This window comes from Dendrobates tinctorius, unplaced genomic scaffold (assembly GCF_039654945.1).
Source record: "Dendrobates tinctorius isolate UK_male_01 unplaced genomic scaffold, ASM3965494v1 ptg000144l, whole genome shotgun sequence".
NCBI lineage: Eukaryota > Metazoa > Chordata > Amphibia > Anura > Dendrobatidae > Dendrobates > Dendrobates tinctorius.
In genome coordinates this window covers 1,200,751-1,227,324 of record NW_027361811.1, presented here as the reverse complement: position 1 = coordinate 1,227,324, position 26,574 = coordinate 1,200,751, and the positions used below count along the sequence as shown (strand labels likewise).

The window sequence follows — 26,574 nt, the reverse complement described above, 5'->3', positions numbered from 1 at the left end:
TAGAAAATTTTGCTATAAATTTCCGATAAAAATTAGCAAAGCCCAAAAACTTCTGAAGGGCCTTGAAAGAAGTGGGCTGAACCCAATCATAAATGGCCTGTACCTTGGCCGGATCCATTTCAATAGTTGACGGAGACAAAATAAATCCCAAAAATGAAATCCTCTGTACCCCAAAAAGGCATTTCGATCCTTTGACATACAGGGAATTCTCCCTCAAGATCCGGAACACAGTCCAAACATGTTCCACATGAGAATCCCAATCCTTGGAGAAGATCAAAATATCATCCAGATAGATAATCAAAAATTTATCCACAAAGTCTCGGAAAATGTCGTTCATGAAGCACTGGAAGACAGAAGGGGCATTAGTGAGCCCAAAAGGCATCACCAGGTACTCAAAATGTCCCTCTGGAGTATTAAACGCCGTCTTCCATTCATCCCCATGCTTAATGCGGATAAGATTATACGCCCCCCTGACGTCAAGCTTGGTAAACCAGCAAGCACCTTTAACTCTGGAGAATAGATCCGAAATCAGGGGTAACGAATACTGATATTTAATAGTAATTTTGTTGAGGGCACGATAATCAATACAAGGCCTTAATGAACCATCCTTTTTGGCCACGAAAAAAAACCCAGCACCTAATGGTGAAGAGGATGGTCTAATATGACCCTTCTCCAACGCCTCCTTAATATAGGATCACATAGCCTCGTGCTCGGGTACAGATAAATTGAAGAGCCGACCCTTGGGAAATTTACACCCAGGGCTCAGCTCAATTGCACAATCATAACTCCTATGAGGAGGCAAAGACGCAGACTCATTCTCACTAAATACATCATAAAAGTCCGCCAAATAGTCAGGAACATCATGCGACTGAGGAGAGGTGGAAAAAACCGGAGCCTCACTAAGGGCACACCGACAACCCCAACTAACCACAGACACAGATTTCCAGTCCAAAACTGGATTATGAATTTGCAACCAGGGAAACCCCAGAACAATGGTATCATGCAAATTATGCAACACCAAAAATCTGCAATTTTCTTGATGGTTTGGGGCGACCCGCATTACCACCTGGGTCCAAAACTGAGGTTTATTTTTCGCCAAAGGAGTAGCATCAATCCCCCTCAAAGGGATAGGCGTCCGCAGAGGTTTCATAGGAAATCCACAACGTTTAGCAAAATCCAAATCCATTAGGTTCAGGGCTGCTCCCGAATCCACAAAAGCCTTGGCGGAAAATGTGGACAGGGAGCAGACCAGAGTAATTGCCAGAAGAAACTTAGGTTGAACACCCACAGAAAACGTGTGTGCAAAACGTTTCTCTAGTTTAGGACAGACAGAAATTATATGCGAGGCATCTCCACAAAAAAAACACAGCTTATTACGCTTTCTGAACTCCTGACGTTGCTCCCTGGACAAAACTCTATCACATTGAATAGGTTCGGACACTTGTTCAACAGGTGGCAACACCTCTCGTGCAGTCCTGCGTTCACATAAACGCTGATCAACCTGAATGGCTAATGACATAGAATCGTCCAGACCAGAGGGAGCAGGAAATCCCACCATAGTATCTTTTATGGCTTCTGACAAACCCTTCCGAAAGAGAGCTGCCAAGGCATTATCATTCCAGGCAGTAAGGACCGCCCACTTTCGGAATTTTTGACAGTACATTTTTGCAGAATCTCGACCCTGGCTCAATGCCAACAGGGTCTTTTCAGCCTGATCAATAGCATTAGGTTCGTCATACAACAACCCCAAGGCTTGAAAAAATGCATTCACATTAGTCAGACTAGGATCATCAGGTTTCAAAGAAAACGCCCAAAACTGGGGATCGCCACGCAGCAAAGAGATGACAATTTTAACCTGCTGCGCGGAGCTCCCTGACGAGTTAGGCTTTAAGGCAAAAAATAATTTACAATTATTTTTGAAATTCAAAAATTTAGACCGATCCCCAAAAAACACATCAGGAGTAGGGATCTTTGGTTCAGCAGCATGTGAATGAGCAAGGTAGGCGGAAATTCCCCGCACTTCCGCAGCAAGCTGCTCCACACGATCACACAATTGCTTTATCTCCATTGAGAGAAAAAAAAAATTCCCCTACGGCCTCAGAGATATAGAGGAAAAAATATACACACTTTTTTTTTTTTTTAATTCTTTCCTGCCATTGCTATCTGCGGTATGGCTGGTGATTCTGTTATGAATGAGTCACCATAGGAGGCAAAAACAGAAATGCTAGCTAAGTCCAGAAAACCAGAGAAGTTGGCAGCTATCGGATTGCAGACCCCTGAACCTATCAACAACTAGCAGTAGCCGTGGGGGGTTCCTACGATGCCCTAGACCCCTTGATCACAGCCGGAGAATTGCCTAGCCTAAAGACAGAAAGGGAAATCTAAACTGCCCCAGAGCAGACCCCAAAGCAATAGGCAGCCCCCAACATATAATGACGGTGAAGCAAGAAGAAAAAGCACTAACACAGAAAGATAGACTGAGCAAATGATGGGGCCCAAGGTAACTAGATAGGACAGGATAGGAAAGCTGCTGTCTGCAATCCGCGAAAAACCCTATCAAAATAAGAGCCAACAGACTGACAGGGAAAAAGGCCCTGAAGACGCTAGGCTTCAAAAAGACTATGTCAGTACTCAGGTATTTTCTGAAGACAGAGCAAAAAGGCAAAAAGGAATTCAGCTCACCCCAGCAGGGAATGGCAGAATCCAGAAAACAAGGCAAACTAAAACCAAAACACAAATGCAAAAAGGCAAAGCAGAAAACTTAGCTTTTGAGGAGCAGGAATCAGACTGGTCTCCTATAATTCCACAGAGAAATCACCAGCGAGACAGAAGGGCGTCGGCTGCCTTATATCCAGTCAGAGATCCCCGTCGCCCAGTCATCCTCTCCCAGCTCAGGTGCTTGGTAATCAGCCTCACTACCTTCCTTCACCAGAAGAGGGAGTTTATCAGACCTCAATGGTGAAGGGGAAAATGAACTCATAACACATACCGCAGATTCTAGGAGAGAATTGTAAAAAAAAAAAGTGTCAGAATTATATATATATATATATATATATATATATATATATATATATATATATATATATGTATATTTTCTCCTCTTTTTCTCTGGGGCCGTAGGAGGATTTTTTTTTTCTTTTTCTCCTTGATGGAGATTAAGCAATTGTCTGATCTTGTGGAGCAGCTCGCTGCTGAAGTGCGGGGAATTTCCGCCTATCTCACTCATTCACATGCTGTTGAACCAAGGATCCCTGCTCCTGATGTGTTTTCTGGGGATCGGTCTAAATTTTTGAATTTTAAGAATAATTGTAAATTATTTCTTGCCTTGAAGCCTAACTCATCGGGGAGCTCTGCGCAGCAGGTTAAAATTGTCATCTCCTTGCTGCGCGACGTTCCCCAGGATTGGGCGTTTTCTTTGACACCTGAGGATCCTGTTTTGACTAATGTGGATGCATTTTTTCAAGCCTTGGGGTTGTTATATGATGAACCTAATGCTATTGATCAAGCTGAGAGAGCCCTATTGGCATTGAACCAGGGTCAGGAACCTGCAGGGTTATACTGTCAGAAATTCCGAAAGTGGGCGGTCCTTACTACATGGAATGATAGTTCATTGGCAGCTCTCTTTCGGAAGGGTTTGTCTGAGACTTTAAAAGATACTATGGTGGGATTTCCTGTTCCCTCTGGTCTTGACGATTCTATGTCATTAGCCATTCAAGTTGATCGGCGTTTACGTGAACGCAAGACTACACCGGAGGCGCTGCCACATTTTGAACAAATGTCTGAACCTATGCAATGTGATGGAGTTTTTGTCTAGGGCGCAACATCAGGAGTTTAGAAGGCGTAATAAGCTGTGTTTTTTCTGTGGAGATGCCTCTCATGTTATTTTTGTCTGCCCTAAACGAGAGAAACGTTTTGCACACACATTTGCTGTGGGTGGTGTACAACCTAAGTTTCTTTTGGCAATTACTCTGATCTGCTCCTTATCCACATTTTCCGCGAAGGCTTTTGTGGATTCAGGAGCGGCCTTGAATCTAATGGACTTGGATTTTGCTAAACATTGTGGTTTTCCTATGACACCTCTGCGGACACCTATTCCTTTGAGGTGTATTGATGCTACTTCTTTGGCGAAGAATAAACCTCAGTTTTGGACCCAGATGATAATGCAGGTCGCCCCAGACCACCAAGAAAATTGCAGATGTTTGGTGTTGCATAATTTATATGATACCATTGTTGTGGGTTTTCCCTGGTTGCAAATCCATAATCCGGTTTTGGATTGGAAATCTGTGTCTGTGGTGAGTTGGGGTTGTCGGTGTGCTCTTGGTGACACTCCTGTTTTCTCCACCTCTCCCCAGTCGCATGATGTTCCTGACTATTTCGCTGATTTTTATGATGTATTTAGTGAGAGCAAGTCTGCGTCTTTGCCTCCTCATAGGAGTTATGACTGTGCAATTGAGTTGAGCCCTGGGTGTAAATTTCCCAAGGGTCGACTTTTCAATTTATCTGTACCTGAACATGAGGCTATGCGATCTTATATTAAGGAGTCATTGGAGAAGGGTCATATTAGACCATCCTCTTCGCCCTTAGGTGCTGGGTTTTTTTTCGTGGCCAAGAAGGATGGTTCATTAAGGCCTTGTATTGACTATCTTTCCCTCAACAAAATTACAGTTAAATTTCAGTATCCGTTACCCCTGATTTCTGATTTATTCTCCAGACTTAAAGGTGCTTGCTGGTGTACTAAGCTTGACCTCAGGGGGGCGTATAATCTTATTTGCATCAAGCATGGGGATGAATGGAAGACGGCGTTTAATACTCCGGAGGGACATTTTGAGTACCTGGTGATGCCTTTTGGGCTCACTAATGCCCCTTCTGTCTTCCAATCCTTCATGAATGATATTTTCCGGGACTTTGTGGATAAGTTTTTGATCATCTATCTGGATGATATTTTGATCTTTTCCAGGGATTGGGATTCTCATGTGGAACATGTTCGGACTGTGTTCCGGATTTTGAGGGAGAATTCCTTGTATGTTAAGGGATCGAAGTGCCTTTTTGGTGTACAGAGGATTTCATTTTTGGGATTTATTTTGTCTCCGTCAACTATTGAAATGGACCCGGCCAAGGTACAGGCCATTTATGAATGGGTTCAACCCACTTCTTTGAAGGCTCTCCAGAAGTTTTTGGGTTTTGCTAATTTTTATAGTAAATTTATAGCTAATTTTTCTGGTATTGCTAAACCACTGACTGATATAACTAAGAAGGGTGCTGATGTGCTGATTTTGTCTTCAGAGGCTGTTTCGGCCTTTCAGGAGCTGAAGCGGAGGTTCACTTCTGCTCCGGTTTTGCGGCAACCTGATGTCTCATTTCCTTTTCAGGTGGAGGTAGACGCTTCAGAGATTGGTGCAGGAGCTGTTTTGTCCCAAAAAGATCCGGTGAAGTCTAAAATGAATCCCTGTGCCTTCTTTTCACGAAAGTTCTCCCCATCTGAACGCAACTATGATGTGGGGAATCGGGAATTGTTGGCCATGAAATGGGCATTTGAGGAGTGGAGACATTGGTTGGAGGGAGCTAGACATTAAGCTGTGGTCCTCACTGACCCCAAGAATTTGATTTACCTTGAGTCAGCCAATCGCTTGAATCCTAGACAGGCTAGGTGGGCCTTGTTTTTTACACGTTTTGATTTTGTGGTCTCCTTTCTTCCAGGCACTAAGAATGTTAAGGCAGACGCCCTTTCTAGGAGTTTCTTTGCTGATTCTCCTATTGTGACCAAGCCTACTACCATCCTAGGTGAGGGGGTAGTTCTTTCTGCCATCTCGCCCGATTTGAGACGTGCTCTGGAGGAATTCCAGGAGGAGAATCCTGAGCGTTGTCCTATGGGAAAATTGTATCTTCCTGACCAGTGGAGGAAGAGAATGATGTCTGAAGTTCATTGCTCCGCATTGGCTGGTCATCCAGGTATTTTTGGTACCAGAGATTTGGTGAGTCGGTCTTTTTGGTGGCCCGCCTTATCTCGTGATGTCAAGAATTTTGTGCAGTCCTGTGGGACTTGTTCCCGGTCTAAACCCTGTTCTCGCTCTAGTGGGTTGTTGATGCCCTTGCCGGTGCCTAAGAGGCCATGGACCCATATTTCAATGGATTTTATTTCTGATCTTCCTGTCTTTCAGAGAATGACTGTTATCTGGGTGATTTGTGATAGATTCTCTAAGATGGTCCATCTTGTACCACTCCCAAAGTTGCCATCTTCCTCAGAGATGGTACCCTTGTTTTTACAACAGGTGGTTTGGATGCATGGGATTCCTGAGAACATTGTATCGCACAGAGGAGTTCAGTTTGTTTCCAGATTCTGGAGAACCTTTTGTTCCAAGCTGGGAATTCAGTTGTCCTTCTCCTCTGCGTTTCACCCTCAGACCAATGGGCAGACGGAAAGAACAAACCAGACTTTGGGGTCCTATTTGAGATGTTTTATATCGGCTGATCAGGATGATTGGGTTTCATTTTTGCCCTTGGCCGAATTCGCTTTAAATAATAGAGCTAGTTCTGCCACCTTGATGTCGCCCTTTTTCTGTAACTTTGGGTTTCATCCTCGATTTTCTTCAGGGCAAGTGGAATCTTCAGCCTGCCCAGGTGTTGACACTGTGGTAGAGAGAATGCAGCAGATTTGGGACCAAGTAGTAGATAAGTTGTCTCTCTCCCAGGAAAAGGCCCAGCGGTTTTCTAACCGGCATAGGACCATTGGTCCCCGGTTTAAAGTGGGTGATATGGTTTGGTTGTCATCAAAGAATATCTCTATGAAGGTGGCTTCTCCAAAGTTCAAGCCAAGATTTATTGGACCTTACAAGATTTTGGAGATTCTTAATCCGGTTTCTTTTCGATTGGCCCTTCTTGTTACGTTTAAGATCCATAACGTGTTTCATAAGTCGCTGTTGAAGAGATATGTTGAGCCAGTAGTTCCTATGGCTGCACCTCCTGAACCTGTATTGGTTGAAGGTAATGTGGAATATGAGGTAGAGAAAATACTGGATTTTCGTCTGGCTAGACGGAGACTCCAGTATTTGGTCAAGTGGAAGGGTTATGGCCAGGAGGACAATTCTTGGATCTCTGCCTCTGATATTCATGCCGATAGATTGGTTCGTGCTTTTCATCGGGCCCATCCTCATCGGCCCGGTGGCGTGGATGAGGGTTCGGTGACCCCTCCTCAAGGGGGGGTACTGTTGTGAGCTCATTTTCGGGGTTGCCTCTGGCTTCTGGTGAGGGTTATGGAGCTGGCTGTGCTTGACAGAGGAGTAGTGAGTTCTTTATCTGGACTCCCTCTGTTGGTGAAGGGAGGTAATGAAGCTGATCTAAATGGCAGAGACCGGCCACCTGAGGAAGAGGACTGGGATTGGACATCAGAAGTTTCTGATTGTATTTAAGGCAGCCGACTCCCTAGTTTCTTGCTGGTGATTTTTCCTGACTGGCTCCTGGTTTCCAGTTTGGTTCCTGCCTTCCTAAAGCTAAGTTTTCTCTGCTATTGTTCATATGAGTTTTTTTCTGGTTTACTTAGTTTTTGTGTTCAGCCAGCCCTGGCTGGGACTGGGCTGAATCCCCATTTTTGTCTCTGATCAGTTGATCTCTTTTGCTCTGTCTTCAGAATATACCTGAGTGCTTATATAGTGATTTGAAGTCTAGCGACTTCAGGGCCTTTTTCTATCAGACGCGTTGGAAATTCTTTTTGGCAGGGTTTTTTGCGTGATTGCAGACAGCAGCTTTTCTTTCCTGTCCTTTCTAGTTAGCGAGGGCCCCATCGTCTGCTCAGCCTATCTTTCTACCTGTGTCTGTGTTTTCATCTTGTTTCACCGACAATACATGTTGGGGGCTGTCTATTGCTTTGGGGTCTGCTCTGGGGCAGTTAAGATTTTCCCTTTCTTTAGGCTTATTTAGTTCTCCGTCCGTGACTAGGCGTCTAGGACCACCGTAGGCACGCTCCACGGCTACTGTTAGTTGTTGTGGATAGGATCAGGGGTCTGCAATCCGCTAGTTACCAACCTCTCCGGTTTTCTGGGCTTAGCTTGCTTTTTGTTTTTTCCTCCTCGGTGACTCATTCATAGCACTTAACCCTGTGAGTGCAGGGCAAGAACCCTGTTCAAACCATGACAGTACCCCCCTCTTAACGGGGGGGCCACTGGACCCCCAGGCTTGTCTGGGTATCTGGCGTGGAAAGCCCGCACCAGACGATTGGCATGCACCGAACTGCCCGGAACCCATGACCGATCCTCCAGAGAGTACCCCTTCCAGTGTATCATACTGGAGTCTCCGGCGCACCCACCGGGAGTCAACAATGCACCCTACTTCATACTCCAGCTGCCCCTCTACCAGCACTGGCGGAGCATTTGATGAGGAATCCTCTCTCACCGTCCCCACAGGCTTTAACAGGGACCTGTGGAAGACATCAGAAATGTTAAAGGAGGTGGGCAGCTGCAGTCGGTAGGCTACTGGGTTAACAACCTCCACAACATTGTCTGGACCAATAAACTTGGGGCCCAGCTTTATAGATGGTATCTTAAGCTTGATATTGCGGGTGGATAGCCACACCTTCTCCCCTACTGCAAATGCTGGACCTGGCCCCCTCCTCCTGTCAACAAACCGCTTATAGTTTTCCTGGGCCTTGGAAATATTCCTCTGAACCTCCCTCCAAAGAATTCTATGATGTTTTGTCGCACCCTCAGTTCCAGGACAACCTGAATCCATGCGGGAAAACTCTCCAAAATGTGGGTTAAACCCATAGTTGATCTGAAAGGGAGACTTCCCAGTAGATTGACCTGAAGCATGTGACTGCTGGGGGCGTGGCCTAAGCTCCACAGAGCTAGGAGCTGCAGGGAAACTCCTGGAAAGGTTACCAGGGGGCATAGACAGAGGCAGAAACCAGATGAAGCCGGGCTCAAAGCACAAGATAGCAATACAGTACCAAAGGGTTAGACAGAATGGATAGTCTGGACGTAGCAATAGATCAGAAAACCAGAACGGGCAATAGACGGTACAATAGGGACAAACTGTAATGGAGTAACGATTGCCAATCCAGGAGGTCAGAACCAGAAAAGACAATAGTACCAAAACGAGTACAGAGTGAGGGAACAGACCGGGTCATACACGGAAAGCAAACAAGCAACGCCGAATACACGCACACCAGGGGTCAGACACACCAGAACAACAGTATAGCTGACAGAGAACCCTGGTAAAGAGAGAGTATAAATACCCCTCCAAGATCCAGAAAAAGGCCACGAACACTTAACCCTGTGAGTGCAGGGCAAGAACTCTGTTCAAATCATGACACAGGACCTGTCCTAGAAGAAGTCACGTGGTTCTGAGCACCTTGAGGGGTGCAGTTTTTAGAATGGTGTCACTTTTGGGTATTTTCTATCATATAGGCCCCTTAAAGTGACTTCAAATGTGATGTGGTCCCTAAAAGGAAAATGGTGTTGTAAATATTAGAAATCGCTGGTCAACTTTTAAGCCTTATAACTTCCTAACAAAAAAAAATTTGCTTCTAAAATTGTGCTGATGTAAAGTAGACATGTGGGAAATGTTACTTATTAAGTTTTTTTGTGTGACATATCTCTGTGATTTAAGATCATAAAAATTCAAAGTTGGAAAATTGCGAAATTTTCAAAATTTTCACCAAATTTCTGTTTTCTTCACAAATAAGCGCAATATTTCAAATAAATTTTACCACTAACATGAAGTACAATATGTCACGAGAAAAGAATGTCAGAATCACCAGGATCCATGGAAGCGTTCCAGTTATTACCTCATAAAGGAACAGTGGTCAGAATTGTAAAAACTGGCCCGGTCATTAACGTGCAAACCACCCTTGGGGGTAAAGGGGTTAAAACATCTCTCAGCTTTCAATACATGTCACCTGTTTAGAATAGTTCCCACCTCTCCAATGTGTTCTAACTGTTTAGCATCTACTTGTCTGTAAGGCAGTAAAAGACAAGACGGGGGGGGGGGGGGAGTGAGAGAGAGAGAATTTTTTTTCCTCCGCCAGAAAGGATTTCAGGGTTAATTTTGTCCCTGACTTCCTTTCTCCGGGCATACGCACTGGAAAATGCGGATCCAACACCAAAAACAACCGTTGCATGGGCCGTCCAGGCTTGCCGGCGGACGAAAAAAATGTGGCGGTTCCTCAGAAAAACGGATCCAACGGATGGCCATCCGTCAAAATCCGCCAGTAATGCAAGTCAATGGGGAAAAAAACGGATCCGCAAAAAAAATTGGCGGATCCGTTTTTTTCAAAACCAGGCGGATTTTGACTGATGGTCAAAAACGGAAATGTGAAAGAGGCCTAATATTGTTACATGTGTCCTTTGAACTGAAATATGAAGTTCCTCTGCAGCTAACGAATGACACTATAGACAGATAAAAATGTAGTTAGATTGAACTTTTCCGGGATTTTCGTACGTCAAACTAAACTATACATTTTATAATGGGGTAACGAATAAAGCAATTCCTCATTTCTGAGAAGGTCACGCTGTCAGGTTAAGACTGAGGTCATGTTCTTGGCAACTAAAAGGTAAAGTTTTCTTGGCAGCTGCATACCAAAATCAAACTGGAACTTGGCGTAGGAAGACTACAGTATTTCACATTTGCAGTTCCTTAATCTCCAAAAAAACAAATATTTATTTGCTAATCCTCCAAAATGGACTCTAGACAGATTTAGTAAACAGTGTTTTTCGGTGTAACCTTGTGTAAAATCTGCAGCTTGGAAAATATTTATTAGCGCTTAGATAAGCCATGACATTACACCAAATATCGTTATGAAATATTCGTTTTTGAAAATGTCCTACTAATTCAAAGGGAAATGATGCCAGTAAATGATTTGCATTAATAGTCTTGTGTACTATGAAACTACCGTATATTACATATTTCTGGTGTGTTTTTGTAAAAATACAGATCCTCTTTTTTAGTGTTAGTTCTAGGGTTCATTATGGTAGATTTTATTTAATGTACCGTAGTTTTGCTACTTTCCCAACTTAAAGGATTATCACCATCTTAGCAAGTTAATATCTAATCACTGGGAGTTCCACTTCTGGTTTGGGTATTACACACTCGTATTACTCACTGTTTCTGGTATTACTAGTATAATACACTTTTGGTAGGGATTAGTGATGAGTGAGTATACTCGTTGCTTGGGTTTTGCCGAGCATGCTCCGGTGTCCTGTGAGTGTTTTGGCGTGCTCGGAGATTTGGTTTCTGTCCACTGAGCTGCACAGCCTGAATACATGTGTGTAATGCCTGTTTGTTAGGGAATTCATACATGTATTCAGGCTTTCCAGCAGCCGCAAATCATGCAGCTGAGACGACGAAAACTAAACTTCCGAGCACGCCAAAATACTCTGAGATCACCCGAGCATGCTGTGGAAAACCCGAGCAACGAGTATACTCGCTCATCACTAGTAGGGATCCTATTCTTGGGAATGCTCTATTCTCAGCGGTATTCCAGATAAAAAAAATACTAAATATGAAAATATAAAGTAACATCCATAACAAACTGTACAGTGAAATTGCAACATCATAACAGCATATATGATGACCAGTGTAATGTTTTTTATTCTGCATTTTTGCAATGGCAAGAACATAATTTAATATTGTTAATATTTTTCACAGTCTACAGATTGTTGGTCTACGTATGACAAGCGATTTGCTTTCTTTTTTATTTTTTTATGCTTGGTATCTGCCAATTTTGCCTTACATAAGTGGCTCCGCACAGGTCTATTTGGTGTAACTGTTTATCCTTTCTATGTGATTAAAATCTTTGTTGGCTACTGAAAAGAAGCCACCATAGTGGACCTAGAGAGATCCCAGTGCAAAACCTTCTGTAATTTACCTATATGAAAAGCTTGGGGCAGATTGGTCCAGTCCTTTTGCTGCAAATATTTGCATGCTTATTTCTTTGGTGTGTTTCTTGAAAATGGTAGGTCCTAGAGAGCTAAAACTGTCTAAAACTTTACAAAGTGAAGAACTGAAACATTTTTTAAAACTTTCCAAAGTTCTTGTTTTTACCTTCATGTCAAATTCAGGGCAAATTGCTTCAGTCGTCTGGCTGGAAATTAATATTTGTGTTTGTGTTGTGTTTTTTCCCTAAATGTCTTGAGATTGGTACGACTGAGAGACCTGAAACTTATTGTAAAACTTTCTGCAGTGTCTGATTTACCTCTGTGGCAAATATGGGGCAGATTGGTTCAGTCGCTTTTCTTCAAATAATTGCTTTCATTATTCCATTTTTTAGTGACTATCAGAAGAATGGAAGACACTAGAGAGCTGAAACTTTGGCAAGAACCTGATTTATCTATGTGCCAAATTTGGTGCCGATTGGTCTAGTCCAGGGTTGTCAAACTCAAATACACAGTTGGCCAAAATTGAAAACTTGCACAAAACATTATGAAATTAATCGCAGAAGAAAAAATGGGGGTGAGGAGGGGGAAAAATTGGATTGGTTTAATATGCCTAGGTTAGGGAGAACCCCAATACTGCAGGAGAAGTTAAGGTTGTAGGGATGGTAGATAGCAGTATGTGGGTTAATTCAAAGGGTTTGGTGACTCTCAAATAGAAGGAAATATATGGAAGTAGAGAACATCAAAAGTACATAAACGACACTGAAACAAAAATATTCGCAGGGTCAAGATTGTAGGGAGTGAACAAAAAGGGTAAAATCTCAATACATAGAGAAAGGTTAACCATGTACAAAAAACAAAATGGAGAATACAAGACCCATATCGCAATAAAATAAGTCATGGCTTGAGCGCATCGGCTCAATAGCAAATCTGTGCCCAGCTTGTGCAGGAGATAGAGGCTAGTAGGATCTATGAACGCTGAGATGTATGGAGGAGTGCATGGATGTAGGCAGAAGAGGAGGGAACTTCTGGCTCAGGTGAATGTTGGTTAGGAAGTGAGTCATAACTGGTGAGGGTGTGCTTTTAATAGCCTTGTAGTAACCAGGGATCGTGCCAGACTGGAAACATGAAATTTGTAGTATTAGCAGTTCATGCGCTATCTACTTGCAGTCTAGCTCTAGTGGACATTTGGTAATGTCTCATGGGCCAAATGTAATTACAGATTTGGCCCATACCCTGAGTTTGACATCAGTGGTCTAGTAGTTTGGCTGTGCATAATAAAGGACAACAGAACTTCATTTTTATATATAGACGTTAAAATTTTACTAATCTATTCAATTTACTAAGGCTCAATTAGCATTTCATTTTTCAGTTACTATTTCATCAGTATTAGTAAGCCAACATCAGGAGTGGAACCTGCAAAAAGAAAGACTATAATTTTCCACCTCTTTGTTGGAGTCAGTCTTGATTTTGGCACTGACCGAAAATATTGCCTTATGAATGGAGCCCAAATTAGAACTTATATTTAATTTAATTAAACAATAAACAATGGACATATAATTTAATAAAAAAGTATTATGAGAATCAAGTATTCTTCACAAAGACGCCTCTCCTTTACAAACCTCTGGGCTCGATACAGCTACAATACAAAGCTGAAATCGACTCCAATACTATTACCCCACTTGCTACCGCACCATGGCATTTGGGAAGAGCGGAGGCTAAGCGCCAGAACTAGTGCATTTTATGGATGCGCTAATCTGATGTTTTTAGTCTGGGAGGCCAATATCCCTGCCCCTTTCTAGCCTATTATCAGCCTGCAGCTGTCTGCCTAGGCTTTGCTGATTATTAATTATAGGGTGGGCCACGCGTCATGGGGGGTCCCCATTTTAATTACCAGTAAAGGCTAATTATACAGCTGTGAGCTAATATTAATAGCCTGGGAAGCACCTTGTTTATTGCCCCTTTCCCAGGAAATAAACATCATCCCCCAGCTGTCAGTTTTCCCTCAGCTGGTTATTAAAATTTTGCGGGACCCCATGCAATTTATTTTTTAACGTTATTTATTTATGACTTAAATACATGTACAGTAAGCTACACACGCAAAGCAATGATTATATATCTCACTCACATATTTCTACCTATCTATGTATTGAAGAATATTTTGTTAGAAAACTATCTTTAAATGACATAGAGAATTACTCTATGTAAAGGCTAATGTTAAAATTGCATTGCATTCTGTAGTGTAGGGTATCCACTCTGAGCAGTGATGAGGCAGTGACCCAGAAAAGTTCAAAACAAAATGGGTTTTAATGTCCAACTCACAGCAATACACAGCACACGATATCCTCCAGATTGCAGCCAATAAACACGCCAGTCCACCTCTGGTTTACAGCCGGGCACAGGACAGTCTGTCTACGAGACCGGTTGCCATGGGTGACTGCCCCACTGTGTATGCTGTGGTTGCCAGACCTTTCAGCTCCTTTGGCTGTTTGGCTCCACTTGCCTGTGTTGCCTCACACAGGTGGAGCTCTGCAGAGCCTCCTGCTCTGCATTCTTGCTAGACCAAACTCACATTGAACCTCACACACCCAAACCCTTTACTGCAGGGCTCTTAACTGGAATCTGTGGCCTTCAGCCACATGGATAACCTGGGGCGGGAAAGAAACGGACTGCACCACTACCATGTGTAGTCTGTTTCAAAACACAAAAGGCCAGAGCAGGTTTTCCCTAAATCTGCCTTGGACAGCTAGCATGTCCAAGACCCACGCTTGCTTTTACCTTGCATTGCAATCACAGCTACGGCTGTGATTGCAATGCACTCTCATGATCTCAGTACTCCTGCGTGCGCATTCTGGGGAGAACACACAATGACATGTGACATTGGTCACTGTCTCACAATAAGAATTGCATACACATGTCATACAGATGCCAGGTGAGAAAAATCGCAAGACTCTTGAAGGACACTTGTCTGACTTTTCAGGAACAACATCGGACTGATTTTATTAGCACTGATGGGTAAGATTCCTTAGTCATATACTCCACAAATCTGGTGTTTATGGAAGAGTGGGAATTTTTAAAAAAAAACAAGCAATGAGAAGTTACATTTGCAGTTTGCAAAAAAGCCATGTAGGAGGCACAGCTAGCTTGTTGAAGAAGGTGCTCTGGTCAGATGAGACCAAAGTAAAACTTTTTGGGCTAAACACAAAACACTATTGGTTGTGGAAAACTTAACACTACACGTCACCCTGAAATCAGCATCCCCACCATGAAACCGCCACTAATGGTAGCTTCATGCTGTGGGGATGCTTTCTTCAGCAGGGACAGGGAAGCTGGTGAGAGTTGATAGGAAGATGGATGGCGCCTGGAGGAAAACCTGTTAGAGACTGCAAAAGATTTGAAACTGAGGCATAGGATCACCTTCCAGCAGGATAACAACCCTAAACATACTGCCAGAGCTACAATGGAATATTTTATAAAAGCAATATTCATGTACTTGAATGGTCCAGTTAAAGTCCAGACCTAAATCACATAGAGAATCTGTGGTAAGATTTGAAAATTGCTGTTCACAGACTTCTCCATCCAATCTCACTGAGCTAGTCTGCAAGAAGAATGGGCAATAATTTCAGCTTCTAGATATGTAAAGCTGGTAGAGACAGACCCCAAAAGACTTTTCACAGTAATTGCAGGAAAAAGGTGGTCCTACAAAGTATTGACTCATGGGGGCTGAATACAAACGCACATCACAATTTATGAATTTATATTTTTAGAATATTTAGAAAAGCATGTATCATTTCCTTAACACAGCTCAAATAATTGCTACTTTGTGTTGGTGTATCACATAAAATCCCAGTATAATACATTTTAAGTTTATTGCTGTAATGTGAAAAAAATGCGGAAAAGCTCACGAGGTGTAAATACTTTTTCAAGGCACCATAGCACTGAAAGAAAATGTAATGACACATAATATAATGACACTTAATTACTATTCCCCATGAACACTAATATTATACTGTATAACTTAACCAACTTTAATGCCATTTTGCCCCATTCCTGCTCTGGATCATTTTTAGTTTTTTAACAGCGTTAAATAATTTTCTTATTCGTATATAAAATAACATTTATCTTTTTTTCGCAATATATGTGGCTTAGTTCCTATGTTATTTGTATACCCTTTTTATTGCTGATATAAAAATGTTGAAAAAATAGAAATTTGCGCCTATTTTTCTTATTTGTTCTTTTTGTAGAACCACAAAAGGCTGCTAAAAAAAAAGCGTTTTAAATTATATTCTCCTTTCCATCAAAATTATTTTTGCATATTATACACAGGGATTTTTGCAAAGTAGTGATTTGGAATTTGTGTCTTTTTTATTTTAGTTTTATTTTGTTTTTCACCTTGCTTTTATTTATTTTAATATATTAATGCATTATTTTTATTTCTGATTTTCCCTGTAACTGGGGCTGGTATATTAGCCCCAACTACAGTGGAATTTCTGCATAGCATAGTTGACTGAGTCTCTTAAAGCCCTGCAGCTCCTGCCTACTTCTTTCACCTAGCGATCACTTGATTGCTGGGTCCAGGCTAGGGAGAAATGGCTGTACTTTCTATACTGTGCACACAGCACTGAATTTGAAAGGCAGAGATAATAATAAACCCTACTTGCCTTCTCTATGCGAAGTTCGGCTATGTATGACAGCCAGCTCCCTGCCCCCACAGCTGCATAGTCTCCTGCAAGCTGCTTACTCTGCATTAAAATTTTAGAACATCAGTGAAGAGTGAAGTGAAGATCGCCTGGACATTTAAAGTTTATGGGCGGTCAGAAGTAGTTAACCAACAATCTTCAGAGATATTTAGTCCATGGTAATAAGTAGTTCATTCATATTCTAATTGGTGGACACTGATTTATTCAGTGTCTTTTAGCAATTAAATATCGTTGGCCCAGTGACCATATGGGCAGTCCACTGTTTTGATAGCACGGCAGCTTCTTTGCTTTCCTGTAGAATTAATTTATTAGCAGTAATACTATTTTAAGCTTTGTTAAGAAACTTTGACCCACATGGATCATAATTGGTCTAATTTCAGCTAACGTAAGTTAAAACTTGCCTAAGTTATTGACATATCCCGTATCATCATTAACCTTCACAATGGCTTAAATGACGGTAACTTTTTCTATACCAGGGTCTGACGTTTCAGATGAAACCTATTTTCATCCGGTATTTTTTATTTTTTTTGTGTTTCAATTTTGCGATGTCACCCCAACTTTACTCTCCAGTTTTATAAAATAAGTGCTACCTGATGTTTTATCGGATAATACTCGAACTAATGTTATTTATGCGGCACTGGTGGTCAGCTTTTTTTTTCTCATACCAATTCATAACCAATTCAGCATGAGAAAATATAACAACATGTTGCGATTTGCAGTGCAAATCAGATGACACGCACTCATACAACTTTATGGGTGCGTGGAAATCATCAGACTGCGCTCTAATAATATCCGATTTCCCTGGACTTACAGAGTGAAAAGATGAAGAAATTGTGTTCTTCATATTCTCTTCGCCCATGCTGTAATTCTCTTGTCCGAGAGAATCGGATCACACTAAGGGCCCCGTCACACATAGCGACTCACCAGCGATCCCGACAACTATATGAACTTGTCAGGATCGCTGGTGTCGCTACATGATCGCTGGTGAGCTGCCAAACAGGCAGCTTTACCACCGATCAGCACCAGCGACGACGAGCGCTCGCGTCGCTGTGTACCTTAGATACCAGCGTGCTGGTGCAGGGAGCTGGTAACCAAGGTAAACATCAGGTTTCTAAGTGCCGCGCGGCACTTAGAAACCCTCGTTTACCCTGGTTACCAGCTCCCTGCACCAGCGCGCTGGTATCCAAGGTACACAGAGGGTTTCTAAGTGCCGCGCGGCGCTTAGAAACCCGATGTTTACCTTGGTAACGAGCTGGGAGCTCGCTGATCGCTGCTCTCCCGGCTGCCACACGCAGCGATGCGTGCTGGCCAGCGGGAGACCAACGATCCAAAAAAGTCCATGGCATTCGAGCATGATCAGCGATACCCGGCAGGGGGGCTGGTCGCTGATAACTGTCACACACAGCGATCTCGCTGGTGAGATCGCTGTTGCGTCGCAACTTGTGAGATCGCTGTGTGTGATGGGGCTTAAGTTGACACTCTGATCAAATTATGATGAGTTTGATTGGCGTGTCATTAACATAATTGATCCAGGTCTCTCACATGTGATACCCTGTGGTTGTGTGACCCCGGCATTAGGCCTAGGATGCTAATGAGATTGGCCCAACACTTGGATCTCCCACTGATAAGCTGTTTCAGCTCCAGCCGCGAATGAACGTCCACAGTGAATAGTACATCTCCGTTGTGTAGTGGCTATTGCCAAGAGATGCAACCCAGCTCCTATATACTTCAGTATGGGCTAATCTGCAGTTCTCAACAACAGCTAATCGGGAACTGTGCAGTCCCAGCGTACTTCACTGTTTACATCAAGCCAACATCGCTGAAAACAGCTGATCGTTAGGGATACTGGATGTCCATTGAATTAATATTGATAACGTTTCCTGAGTATAGGTAGTCCGAAGCCTGGACAACACTCTGAGTGGCAGTAGTGTGCAGAAATGTAAAAAGTGTACAAATTTAGTTTTCATATTATTGTGTTGTTGAGTTTTCCAATGCGTACTATAGGTTTGCTGCTTTCTTCCCCGACACTAAAAATGAGTGACTCAAAATTAAATTGACTATAAATCTCAGCTAAAAACTGTTCTTCTGTTAGTTTTTGTATGAAAATGGGCGAAATAAATCTTGGTGCGACTGCCTGCATTTCCATAGTGATGAGGGTAAGGTTGTGCTTACAATCAATCGCATGTGTACAAACGCATTCCGGTCATGAAATGAGTATGGATCTACAGTATGTCTGCGTAAGATCCTGCCTGGAATGCTTTGCTGTGGACTTTAGTGGAACTTAGAAAAATGAAAAGGAGAGAAAAATAAAGAAGTTTGATGTCGCTTAGTCAACAGTGTCCGTTCCCACACTAAACGTAATCAAAACTTTGCACATATGTGTTCAGGAAACAGTTTGCATGTCACAAGAAAAATATGGTCTTGATTAACATTGAGAGACATTTTGAGTAATTACAACTTATGAGAAAAATAAGGCATACATCACAACAAAGTCTAGCAAAAAGTTTACAAATGTATTTAAATGAAGCTTAGATTATATTTGTTGACAGATGTTTTGTTCATAAAATGTTTTCATGTGTTCTTCTGTTTTACTTACATGGCCACCACACATTTTATTAGACTAGTATGGTCTGCAGAGATCTGCCACTGCTCAGGAAACAGTCACACACCAGTATGTTTTCTTTTCACTTTGACAATCTTGATTTGTGATGGACACAGGGCAGTTCATGTACACAAATAGTTAACCATGATGGCTGTAAGTATGTCCCAAGTGTGGAAAGGTTAATTGGGATCAAAAAATACTTGAAGTACAAAAAATACCATACATTCGTAAAACACCACATCATAAGTAAAAGTTCACGACTTGTCTTATAGATTCAGTTTTTAGAAGCCTATTGCATGAAATGAAAATCTTACAGTCACGGCCAAATTTTTGGCACCCTTAAAATTGTTTCAGAAAATTAAATATTTTTCCAAGAAAATAATTGCAATTACACATGTTTTGTTATACACATGTTTATTTATTTTGTGTATTGGAACAACACAAAAAAAACAGACAAAAAGGCAAATTGAACATAATTTCACACAAAACTCGAAAATGGACTGGAAAAATAATGTTGGCACCTTCAACTTACCGTATTTTTTGGACTATAAATCGCTTCGGACCATAAGACACATCTAGGTTTTATAGGAGGAAAATAGAAAAAACATTGACGCAAAAATTGTGGTCATGACTCACTGTTATGAGGAGTGAGAATCTGCTTCTGACACTGTTATAGAGGTAATGTCCCCCAATTCTGTACTTATGTCCCCCATTCTGGTATATATGACACCCATCCTGGTATATATTGTCCCCCCCATCCTTATATATACTGTATATCCCCATCCAGGTACATATGATAACCATTCTGGTATACATTTCCCCCATCCAGGTATACATTTCCAACCATCCTAGTATATATGACCCCCCCATCCAGGTACACATGGCACCCCATCCATATTCCCATTGCCCCCTTTCCTGGTATACATGGCCCCCATCACTCCGCACACATAAAAAAAATAAACAATTCTACACACCTTCACTCTGCTCTCTCGCAGTGTGGCATAATGTTCTGATGGCAGCAGCTGACTTCAGCATGTAAGCAGCGCATTATGTCATGCGCCCCCACACTCCGACATCAGCTGCCGCGATTCCCTACGCTGCACACCCGGGACTATGGGAGTGGACAGCAGTGAGTATTCATTTCTCTTAATAGAGGACACACATTGATCGCCCAGCCGCATCAAGAAGCCGGCGACTGCAGATACCAGGTGTGCCCACTATTAAAGAGAATGAAAATTCACTTCTCTCCACTCCCATAGTCCCACCCAGCTCTCGTCATCAGTTTCGCTGCATAGAGGAGGTAGGGACTATGGGCGTAGGGAGCAGTGAATATCCATTTTCCTTAATAGCGGACATGTGATTGCCCAGCCACTTCAGGAGCCGGCGGCTGCAGCTAACACAGGTGCCTGCTATTAAAGAGAATGAATATTAGCTCACCGTCCCTCCCACCTCTATGCACTGAAGTTGGCGCCAAGAGGTGGATGGGACTATGTGTCACGCCACGCTCACCTGGGGGCGGGACCTCGGCCCCGACGTCATCTCTTCCGGAGCCGCGGTCACTCCGGGGGTCCCGACGGGGGTACACGCGCACCTCTCGTACCTAGGTCCCTGTCTCCTTCATGTTATGTCTGCGCTTGCGCGCTTTTCTCAGTTCGGTCTCCAGGTCAGTCCTCTCTATGGTACGGGAGGACTTGACCCGGAGGCTCTCGTGATCATGTGCTATATCAGGCTGCCTCTTCCTAGGGGAGGTGCCTGATTATTGTTGTGCTTCCTGGCTTGGTCTGCCGTGTCCCTGCCTGGCTGTGCGCTGTATTCGGGTCCCCTGCCTTGCACTCTGTTGTGCCTCTTGGCAGACGCTCTGAACCTGCACTCTGCCTTGTACTCTGTTGTGCCTCCTGGCACACGCTCTGACCCTCTGCTCTGTCTTGTACTTAGTTGTGCCTCCTGGCACACACTCTGATCCTGTGCTCTGTCTTATACTCAGTTGTGCCTCCTGGCACACACTCGGACCCTGTGCCTTGTCTCATGCTCAGTTGTGCCTCCTGGCACATGCTCTGATCCTGTACTCTGTCTCTTACTCAGTTGTGCCACCTGGCACACGTTCCAATCCTGTACTCTGTCTCTTACTCAGTTGTGCCTCCTGGCACACATTCCAATCCTGCACTCTGTCTTATGCTCAGTTGTGCCCTCTGGCACACACCCTGCTCCTGTACTCTGTTACACCTCCTGGCACACCTGCTGCCCGACGCAGTCCTCTGACGTGCTCCTTGCACGCATCCTGCTTCACTCACACCCGGATGTACGAAGTCTCTGTATACCACGTGTTCCCGTGTCCACGCTTTACACGTTCCTGCAGACCAGTGGCGTAGCGTGGGGGGGCGGGCTGGCGATCCGCCCCAGGCGGCACATGTGTGGGGGCAGCGCAGCAGCAATTTCACCCTGTGGGAGAAGAGCGGAGGCAGTGAGGCACAGTGCAGTGCAGCGGCGGGCAGGGAGCAATCACAGCAGCTCCGCTGCCTGCAAGCGGGAATAGCAGGAGCGGAGCTGCAAGGACCCGTCCTGCTTCCTGCCCGGAGGCTGCGCTTCCTGTTTGACACAGAGGAGCGCCGCTGAATGACGTCATCATTCAGCTGCCACTGCTGTGTGAGCGAGGAAGCGCGGGCGATGCTACGGACAGGTGAGAGGAGAGAGGTGGTGTCTGTGTGTATGTATGTCTGTGTGTGTATGTATGTGTGTATGTGTGTGTGTATGTCTATGTGTATGTCTTTGTGTGTATCTGTGTGTGTGTGTGTAGGTTAGCCTGGCCCTGGAGGAGATGGGGACATGAGAAGACCATGATGGGGAGAGAAGGCCATAATGCCTGGGTTGATGGGAGAAGGCCATGATGGGGGTGATGCAGAGAAGGCAATGATGGGAGTGATGGAGCAGGCAATGATGGGGATGATAGAGCAGACAATGATGGGAGTGATGGAGCAGGCAATGATGGGAGTGATGGGGAGAAGGCAGTGATGGGGTGAAGGAGAAGGCAATGATGGGGAGAAGGCAAGGGTGGGGGTGATGGGGAGAAGGCAGTGATGGAAGTGATGGGGAGGGCAATGATGGGGTGGTGGGGGAAAAATAAATGATGGTGGGGAGAATGCAGTGGTGGTGGTGGAAAGGGCAATAAATGGGGGTGGTGGAGGAGAAAGCAAAGAAAGTGGTGGGGGAGAAGAAAATGATGGAGGTGGTGAAGAGGGCAATGATGGGATGGGGGAGAGGACAGTAATGGGATGCGAGGGGAGGAGGACAATGAGGGGTGTGGGGGATTGGGATGGGAGGAAGGGGGACTTATAATGGCCTTAGGAACAGGGTGAGGTGGAGGAAGACATTATCGTTTATTATGTCTAACACAGTCCCTTAGTATATAGTGTACTCACTATGTCTAACACAGTCCCTTAGTATATAGTGTACTCACTAATTCTGTATAACACCATCCTTAGTTACTTAGTTTCCTCTTTTATTATGTATAATACCATCCCTTATTACGTACCATCCTCTCTAGTTATATATGGTGCTGTCCCTTATTATATAGCTTCCTCTGCTGTTATGTACAGTGTTGTCTCTTACATAGTGTATTCTTGTTAATTTTGTTATTTACAGCGCCCTCTTTTATTACATAGTCCCCTCTCTTTTTAGATATAAAATGACTGCTGATCGAGGAGCCGGTGACCAAACTACCAGTCCATCAGCTCCTCCATTAGAAAGGAAGCTTTCCCATGCTCCATCAGCCATCATTGCATTATACAGCTAACAAGACAGGACGGTATGTAATAAAAAAACAGGGCTCTATATAATCCAATATGTAAGGTCTGTCACATTATTAAAAATTATTATTAAAAAAGCCATTAGGTCTTCATCCAGCATCATCAAGCTAATACATACATATATAGAGAGAACTGCAAGATGAAAGTCTAGATAGAAATAATAACAGCAGAGTTAGTAGCAGACTAAAAATTAGATCTTTGAGTGTAGTGTGGGCTCTTCAGATGCTTCCGGATTATCAACGACCAAAGGGGCGGCAAATTTTTCGACCGCCCCGGGTGCCACAAACAGTAGCTACGCCACCGCTGCAGACACACTCACCCACTCGTGTGTCCTGTGAGCTGGCCACCTGGTGCCAGCAGTCGTGGTACCTCACCCCCTGGGACTTGCCACTGACACTCCCTGTATAGGGGGTGGTCTTCACTAGGTCAGCTCACCCTGGGAGGGTTGGTGCCACGACCCAGAGGGTCCACTCCAGGAGTCGTCACACTATGGTTGTGGGGAGCAGTGAGTTTTAGTTTCCCTTAATAATGGGCCCACATATTCGCCACCACCTCCTGCCTCTTGTAACCTGCTCCTCCCCGTCGCCACAGCCGAACTATAAGGTACTTCTGGATTATCTCCACTTTGCTCCAAAAAATTTGGGGACAAAAGTGGGTCTTAGGCTAGTTTCACACTTGCTTTTTTTTGCAGCGCGTTTTTCCCGCAAAAAAACGCATTGAAAAAACGCATACAAAAGCATACAACTGCTGCGTTTTTTTCAAGCATTTTTATGAGCATGCATGAAAAAAACGCAGCGTTTTTATGCGTTTGTATGCGTTTTTAGTGCGTTTTTACCGCGTTTGCGTTTTTTTCCAACATTAGGTGGCCCCTCACACTAACCCAAACCATGACTTTACTAACCCTAACCCTGACCCTAACCCTAACCCTGACCCTGACCCTAACCCTTAACCAAATCATACTTAACCCTAACCCAAACCCTAAACCCTAACTAACCCTGACCCTAACCCTAACCCTGACCCTAACCCTTAACCAAATCATACTTAACCCTAACCCAAACCCTAAACCCTAACTAACCCTAACCCTGACCCTAACCCTGACCCTAACCCTTAACCAAATCATACTTAACCCTAACCCAAACCCTAAACCCTAACTAACCCTAACCCTGACCCTAACCCTAACCCTGACCCTAACCCTTAACCAAATCATACTTAACCCTAACCCAAACCCTAACTAACCCTAACCCTGACCCTAACCCTTAACCAAATCATACTTAACCCAAACCCTAACTAACCCTAACCCTAACCCTGACCCTAACCCTTAACCAAACCATACTTAACCCTAACCCTGACCCAAACCCTAACCCTGACCCTAACCCTAACCCTAAACCCCCTTAACTAACCCTAAGTCTAACCCAAACCCCTAAATTCCATGGTTAAAAAAAAAAAACGCATATGCAAAAAAACGCATACATGAGCATGCCAGTGCGCACATATGCGCATCCATAGGCTATAATGGCCATTTTTAGCGCAAAACGTGCGCATATGTGCGCATGCGCTTTTTTGCAGGGCCAAAAAATGCAACATGCTGCGTCTGGAAAATACAAACGCACACCCCAAAAAAACGCAGCGCATGAAAATCGCATACATGCGCTTACAAGCGCGCAGGTATGCGCACCCATGTTAAATATAGGGGAAAAAACGCATGCGCACATATGCGTTTTTTTCCAGCGCTAAAAAACGCAAATGTGAAACCAGCCTTATAGTCCGCAAAATAAGGTAATATTTGGCTGTACAACCATTTAAAATAAACAACTGCAATCAATCGTGTCCAATAACCATCAGCTTCTTATAACTCTCAACTGGAATTTTGGACCACTCTTCTTTTGCAACTTTTCCAGGTCTTTCATATTTGAAGGGTGCCTTCTCCCAACAGCAATTTCAAGATCTCTCCCCAGGTGGGATTTAGATCCGCTCTCATTGCTGGCCACTTCAGAACTCTCCACACTTTGTTTCCATCAATTTTTGGGTGCTTCTTGAAGTATATTTGGGGTCATCGTCTTGCTGGAACCATGACCTAGGAGGCAAACCCAGTTTTCTGACACTGGGCATTACATTGCAACCTAAAATCCTTTGGTAATTTTCAGATTTCATGATGCCTTGCACACAGTCAAGGCAACCGCTGCCAGAGGCAGCAAAAGAACCCCAAAACATCTTTAAACCCCCACTCCACCATTTTTGACAGTAGGTACTGTGTTCTTTGTAGCCCTCATTCCATTTTTGGTAAACAGTAGAATGATGTGCTCTGTCGTGGTCTCATCTGTCCACATTAAGGATTTTGGCTTACTCACATTTTGTTAAATTGCAGTCAGCTTTTTCATGTCTCTTTTTTCGGCAGTGGGCTATTCCAGGGTCTAATAATAAAGAATTGAGGGGACACCACAGGCGAATAACCATGGGATCCAACCCTGACCTATAATAATAGTAACTGCCAAATTTCAAGAAGAAAGATATAGGTCAAAGAAAGGGGATCACCATACAACATAGAAATCGCATAGAAAATATTTTTATTTTTATTGAACACCAAAAAACACACAAACGTCTTTTAAAAACATTAAAATAGTCACTATTGTGACATGTATTGACTATACATAGGCATATAATAAGGTCTATAACCCAGGAAACCTAAATGCAAGCACCTTTATCAAAGCACAAAGCTGCTTATTTGTGCTTTGATAAAGGTGCTTGCATTTATGTCTCCTGGGTTACAGACCTTATTATATGCCTATGTATAGTCAATACATGTCACAATAGTGACTATTTTAATGTTTTTAAAAAAAGGTGTTTTTTCATGTTCAATAAAAATAAAAATGTTTTCTATGCGATTTCCATGTTGTATGGTGATCCTCTTTCTTTGACCTATATCTTTCTTCGTGAAATTTGGCTATTCCAGGGTCTCCTACCATAGCGTTTAATTTCATTCAGATGTCGACACGGATAGTTTGTGCTGACACTGATGCACCCTGAGCCTGCATGACAGCTTGAATTTTTTTGGAACTTAATTAGGGCTACTTATCCATCATCCAAACTCTCCTGCATTGTAAACTGAAAACTTCTTGGTTATCTTATGCATTGTGGACAAATAAACATTAAGAGATCTGGAGGTGGACTTGTAACCTTGCGATTGTTGTTGATTTTTCAACAATTTTGGTTCTGAAGTCCTCAAACAGTTCTCTTCTTTCTGTTCTCTTCTTTCTGTGGCACACACAGACACACAATGCAAAGATTGAGACAACTTCTCCACTTTTTATATGGTTTGAGGTGTGATTTTTATATTGCCCACACTTGTTACTTGCCACAAGTGAGTTTGAAATAGCATCACATGCTTGAAACAGAGTTCTTTACCCACAATTTTGGAAAGGTGTCAACAATTTTGTCCTGCCCATTTTTTGGGTTTAGTGTGAAATTATGTCCAATTTGCCTTTAATTTTTTGTGTGTTGTTCAAATACACAAAAGCTAAATAAACTTGTATAACAAAACGTGTAATTTCAATCATTTTCTAGGAGAAATATGTCATTTTCGGGTGCAATTTCAAGGGTGCCATCGC

General features: G+C 43.3%; 1 protein-coding gene across 2 annotated transcripts in view; it reads left to right on the top strand.

Annotated features, from left to right (window-relative positions):
* ERCC6L2 (ERCC excision repair 6 like 2) overlaps positions 1-26,574 on the top strand; it is a 243,374-nt gene that overhangs the window by 213,630 nt on the left and 3,170 nt on the right. Inside the window, exon 19 of one of the 2 annotated variants that reach the window (XM_073545955.1) lies at positions 22,842-22,968. The exons of the other annotated variant lie outside the window; for it this stretch is intronic. Within the exon in view, the coding sequence (XP_073402056.1) occupies positions 22,842-22,956 (115 nt within the window). The 3' untranslated portion in view covers positions 22,957-22,968. The remainder of the gene's footprint in view (positions 1-22,841; positions 22,969-26,574) is intronic. 2 annotated transcript variants of the gene reach the window in all.